General features: G+C 43.4%; 1 protein-coding gene across 2 annotated transcripts in view; it reads right to left on the reverse strand.

Moving 5' to 3' along the window:
- The window catches only part of SNAPC3 (small nuclear RNA activating complex polypeptide 3), a 44,120-nt gene extending 42,587 nt beyond the window's left edge, over positions 1 to 1,533 (reverse strand). The window contains exons 1-2 of one of the 2 annotated variants that reach the window (XM_019934862.2): positions 1,410 to 1,533; positions 436 to 513 (exon numbers count right to left, since the gene is read on the reverse strand). In XM_019934862.2, the coding sequence (XP_019790421.1) occupies positions 436 to 513; positions 1,410 to 1,504 (173 nt within the window). In that variant the 5' untranslated portion in view covers positions 1,505 to 1,533. Of the gene's footprint in view, positions 1 to 435; positions 514 to 1,184 lie in introns of both variants that reach the window. The other variant, XM_019934861.2, reaches the window with a different exon arrangement.
- Positions 1,534 to 6,000: the final 4,467 nt, after the last annotated feature.

Raw genomic sequence — 6,000 nt, forward strand, 5'->3', positions numbered from 1 at the left:
AGTCCTTTACCACACTATCAAGAGTATTTAGCTTGCCACCCCAAAATCTAAGCAGATTAACTGTACCTTTGTAAACACTTAAAAATAAACACAAATTTGAATATGGACTGGATATTAGAGATAATGCTGTTACTGTTAATTTTCTTAGGTATAATAATACCACTCTGATCAAGTAATAGGATCATACTTTTAGAAGCTATACGCTGATGTACTTAGCGGTAAATTATCATGATGTCTGCAACTTACTGAACAGTTCAGCCATAGAAAAAGACACACACGAGGTATCTCAAACACATACAGCTAAAGCCAATACGGCCACATGTCAACAATGGTTGAATTTAGGAGGTGGGATAACAATACCATACTCTCAACTTTCGAATAATATAATGTTGAAAAAAATATTTAAATAAGTAACAAAAGCAAAGTCCTCCATACCCCAAAGTCACTAGGTCAGTATTTTCTGGGATGACTTCTGGATCCTCCCCTTCCTCAAGGCACTTCAGTTTATCAAGACTAAAACAAAAACAAACAAAGTAATCACCACATCCTGTCCTTAGCAAGCAGGAGTTGTGTCCTAAATACATCACTGAATAATTAAGCAATCAGATAACCAGAATTAAAGGCGAATTCTGTGCCAATATTCTATAAAGAAAGGGATATACGCCTGGTTGAAGGCGGCCAATACTGTTAAATGGAGAAATAGATTGTTATTTTAATATTTTCATTTAAAATAAATCACTTTGAGGAATATCTCAATAACAGTATACCCAGGACGTCCCCAAAAGAGACCAGAGATAATCAAGGTTTTGACACTGCTGTGGTTAAATATCCTTCCAGCCTCATCATAAACTAAGGTTCCTCCGTCGTCAAAGTGTCTTGTCAAAGACATACACGTCGCTGTTACTCTGATTGCTTTCCTACATTAATAAGCACTTTAAAAACTAGTGAATAGAAAAATTAATCTTTCATGCGGCTCTCTCGTCCCTTCAATCCCACTAGCAGAAATTGTGCATTCCCATCACGGGACTTCTCCCGTTGTTCCGGGAAAGCTTTGATAGGGCGGCCCTTCTACCCCGGGGAGTAAACCACAGGCCCGCCCCCATGATGAGGCCCAGGGGCGCGCAGGAGCAAGGCTGCACCCGGGTTGACTCCAAGCCGCAAGAGCCCCTCGGCCCCGCACTCACCCGCACACCGCCCTCAGCTCGGCTGCCGCTTCCAGGCTGCAGCCCAGATCCCGGGCCACGGCCTCATCCTCCCGGCCGGAGTCTGCAACCCCTCGGCCCCCGGGCAGCGCCGGTGCCGGCGGCTCCTTCAGCGACAAGTCCCCTTCCCCGCGCAGCCGGCCAAGCCACAACTCCCCGAAAGCGGCCACATGGAAAACGCGCGTATTCGACTCAGGAAGCTCGTACTCTGGGAAGTTGCAGCCGCCACTGCTGGGAACCGGGTTCTGCCTGCCGCCCTCCCCGCCGCCGCACGTTGAGCCGCCCCTGCTGCCTTCAGCCATGTTCGCCCCTCTCCCTTCCCGGCGAAAAGCGGCTGATCAAGGCCTCGCGGGGCTTGCTGGGACTTGTAGTTGCGCGGAGCCCGGGCCGGCGAGCAACTGAGCTGCACTGGCACAGCTTTAGACACTACGTTTCCCGTCAGGCCGCGAGTTGGGCCCGCCCCCGGGCGTGGCACCCCGAGCCTCCGCGTGCAGGGCTTGAACTCATTGTTCTCTAGTCTCGGCTCACAGGAGAGTGGCTGCGGCTTTCTTTTCACCGCAGCTTGTCTGGGGTAGTTCTCAGCCCGCTCGGTTACGCAGCATCGCTCTATGCGGGATAGGGCGGTTTTGGCACGCCCCTTGGTCCCCCTCGTTGTTTTCCTCTCGGCCCTGAGGTGCGGAACTTCTCCTTGACTCCAGGGTTCGAGAGCTGCGCTGCTGCCTCACTGACCCAAAGCCTGAGAGACTTGAGGGTCGAAGGCTGAGACCCGGGGCATGACTGGCCCTCCAGGTCCGGTTCGTTTAGAACCTCCTCAACGGCCCCATGTATATACGTGTATATATATACACGTATATACACGCGCAGAATAATGTTTATTGAGCGCCTACTGTGTATCAGACGCTGTACAGTATTATCCCTAACGTATATTTTTAAAAATCACAACAGCTTTTCCAGGCAGGTATTATCATCCCACTTTTGCTGTTGAGGAAGGAGTTAACTGCTAGGAAATAGAAGCAAGGTCGGAACTCTGGGATTTTATCTGTAAACTAAGAAACTCTCCCTCCAATCTGAGGACCTGGGGATGTGCCCTTAGACATAGCTTGTGTCAGACTGTGGAAGGGTTCGAAGGAAAAAAGCCAAGAGTTTAAATAAGCAAAGGCAGAAAACAGAGAAGTCACAGTGACTTGGAATAGTGGGGCTGAGGCCATCTTCTCCCCTAGACTTGCCATTATGTAAGCCAGTAATTTCTTTTATCTTTAGATAGTTTGAGTTGAATTCTCACAACCTGAAGACAATTAGTCTTCACAGTGCCTGTAAACCTTGCTCTAAATCCCTTAACAGGGGAGCTCTCACTCCAGAGAATGAAGTCATGTTTCAGATGTAAGAACTCTAACATGTATCTGGAGATTGAGTAACATTGTCTTCAGGAGTGGAGACCACAATGGTTCCTGAGAAGCAGTGGGAAGGGGCAGGACCAGAAAGAACACAGCAAGGGAAGGTGGTTCACTATGAGGTGTGGCATTTCAGAACAGCATCTTTAGATGTGTGGATCGCAGGGATCAGGGGGGAAAGAAGGGTTAGTGGTCGGCACCAGCGGAACTCCTTTGAGTCTTAGCGTCAGCGGCCACCCTTTGGAATAAGTCTAAAGAGGTCCAGAATAACCACTGCAGCATAAAAATTATTTTGAGCTGAAGGCATTTGAGAATTGGCTTTTTTTCCTGAACTCCATTATCTTCCTAAATGTGGAGCCTCCCCAAAGAACTCAATTGTCATAAATCCCCTCCCACAACTAGAGAAGATTGACTAGAAGTGGGCATCACACTTACACATTGTCACAAAGCTGTATCTCCCATCTGTTCTCCTAAAGACCTATTTATCTTTCCTGAAAGTCATTTGTTTTCCAATAAGTGCCCTTTCTCCCCCTCCCCTATTAAGAAGTCATTTGTTTTCCCGTAAGTGCTGCGCTCCCCTTCCCCTTATCTCATTAAGATAGTACATAAGCCCAAATTCTAACCGCCTCCTTGAGTCAACTTTTTCTGTGAACTCCCATTAATCTGTCTTTTGTCAGTTTAATTCACAGTTCCCAAATGACAATATAAGAGTGTAGAGGAAGTTTCTCCTCTTCAGCCATGGCAAAGGAAGCTTCTGGCCCTGTTGCAAGTTTGGCAGAAAATGGGAGCATTTTTAGACCTGGAACTAGGACCAGACAACAACAGAGAAGAGATAGAAAGATTCTAAGATCCCAGGATAGATATAGTCCTTGTAATTCTGGGTGAGTTTTGTATGATTCCTGAGGGAGGAAAAAAAACAAAAACAAAGGTTTCCCAATTGTGGATGTTGGAACCAACCACTGGGTTGAGGTCGTGGCATTAATTTAGAGACAGGATTCTGAGTAGTTGCACAAACCAAGCTTATGACTCTTGATTGGAGAGTAGGAATAGGGAGACATGAGCTCTCAAAGTTTGCCTCTGAGCATTAGTTTCCTCACTTGACACGCTTACATGAGCTCATCAGGTGATGAAAACTGGCTTGCTGGGGGGAGCCGTGGCAAACTGGGGAGTACCAGCCTCTGTCTACAAAGCTACCATGGCTGCCATGTAGGAATGCAGGATTTCTCCACCAGAGCTTCCAACATTTCTAAAGAAGTCAGATATTTAACTTTTTAACAACAACAACAACAAAAGTGAAATCTCCTGATCTTCAAATGTGGGCAATTAATTTTGTTAAATTACTTAAACAAGGAGGCCATTAGATTGAGGTGGCTCTAATTCAATGGCAACCTGCCTCAGAAAACCAAAGTCTAAGTCTGTAAATGCCTCAAGGTTACAAAATCAAAATGCTAAGGACAACCAATCGCAAACAGCCAACTAGACTTCAAGCTATAACCATTCAATAATTGCTTTGCTTCTGCCTTTTCTCTATAAGATTCTCTCCCCAGGCTCCAGTCAGTGGAGTTCTCCTAACCACTTTCTGTTTGGTGCTGCCCTATTTGAATTGATTTTTGCTCAAAGAGAGTCAAAAATTTTAACATGCCTCAGTTTATCCTTTAACAGTTCATATAACATTTAAAAACAGTATTCAAACCAAACACAATACACATAGGCATCTGGCCAGTGGCCTACCTGTTTGTGATCTCTGATCTACTGTATCTCTAAAATTCACCCAGCTCCCAATTTATGTAATTCCAAAAGTGAACTTCTTTCGTCTTGGTTTCCAAAGTAATTCTACCACTGCCCCAAGGCCTCCTTTCTCAGAATTAGACTACAGGTAACTGGGAGTCTCACTTGGGGTTGAAACCATATGTTTCCCACATTTCAATAGTAACCGTCCAAGTTGTATTTCCATCTAGTTCTCTCTGATTCTAAATCTTTCCTACAGCAGTCATTTATTTTATTCTTCTCCTCTGGCTTTGGCTTTTTTCCCTCTGAGTGGACAATTGGTCTGGATTTTTTAAAATAATTTTTGAATAAGCACATAATTCAAAAGGTAGAAATATCAACTGTATTATTATTGACTATATTCCAATATAGTCAATAACAATGTAATATCTTTGTATGGTGAGAGATGGTAACTACACTTATGGTGATCATTGTGTAATGTATAGAAATATCATATCGCTATGTTGTGCACCAGGAACTAACATAGTGTTGTAGGTCAATGATACTTCAAAAAACAAACTCGTAGAAAAAGAGATCAGACTGTGGTTACCAGGGGCAAGGGGTGGAGAGAGGGAGACTGGATGAAAGTGGTCAAAAAGTAGAAACTTACAGTTATAAGATAAATGAGTACAAGGGATGTAATGTACAACATGATTAACATAATTATTGCTGCTATATATTATATATGAAAGTTAAGAGAGTGTATCCTAAGAGTTCTCATCACAAGGAAGAAAATAGTTTTTTTCTTTTCCTTTTACTTTGTATCTATATAAGATGATGGATATTCCCTAAACTTATTGTGATAATCGCTTCATTGATGTATGTAATCATTATGCTGGACACCTTAAACTTATACAGTGCTGTATGTCAATTATATCTCAATAAAAGTGGAAGAACAAAAAGATACAAACATCATGCAGTGAAAGTCTCCCTTTCTATCTTTCCCCCAGTCATGTACAGCCCCTTCCTAGATTTCTGGAGGCAACCATAACCTCCAGTTAGCAATTTCTTGTGTATCTTTCCAGAGAAATCATGTATTTTATATAAATATATATGTATGTATGTATACATATTGCACACACACATATGTATGCATGTACACACATATTTTGCATACAATACATGCTGTTCTCTATTCTATACCTCATGTTTTTCATGTGAGGTTATATCTTAAGACATCCTTTTATATAAATATAAAGAGCATCCTATTTCTTCCACTGTATCTGTCAAATTTCTTTAACTAGTTCTCCCTTGAAGTACATTTAGGCTGTTTGTAGTCTTCTGCTTGTACAATTAATGCAGCAATGAAAAATCTTACAGGCAGTCATTTTGCTGATTACTATCTGTCCTCAGGCCCCAATTAAAAACTCTATTTAAAAATTATTCTTTTGCACTCTCTTGGATTACTCACCCTGGGGGAAGCTGGCTGCATGTCATGAGGACACTCAGATGTCACTATGGAGAGGCTGATATAATGAGGAACTGAGAAGAGGCCTCTTACCATTGATCAGCACTAACCTGTCAGGTAGTTGAGAGAACCACCTTGGAAGCAGACCCTCCAGCCCAGTCAAGCCTAAGAGAATTGCATTCCTGCCAACACTAACTCATCTGTTCCCAGATTCCTAACCCACAGAAATTGC

Source organism: Tursiops truncatus, chromosome 6 (genome assembly GCF_011762595.2).
Source record: "Tursiops truncatus isolate mTurTru1 chromosome 6, mTurTru1.mat.Y, whole genome shotgun sequence".
In the NCBI taxonomy this organism is placed as follows: Eukaryota; Metazoa; Chordata; class Mammalia; order Artiodactyla; family Delphinidae; genus Tursiops; species Tursiops truncatus.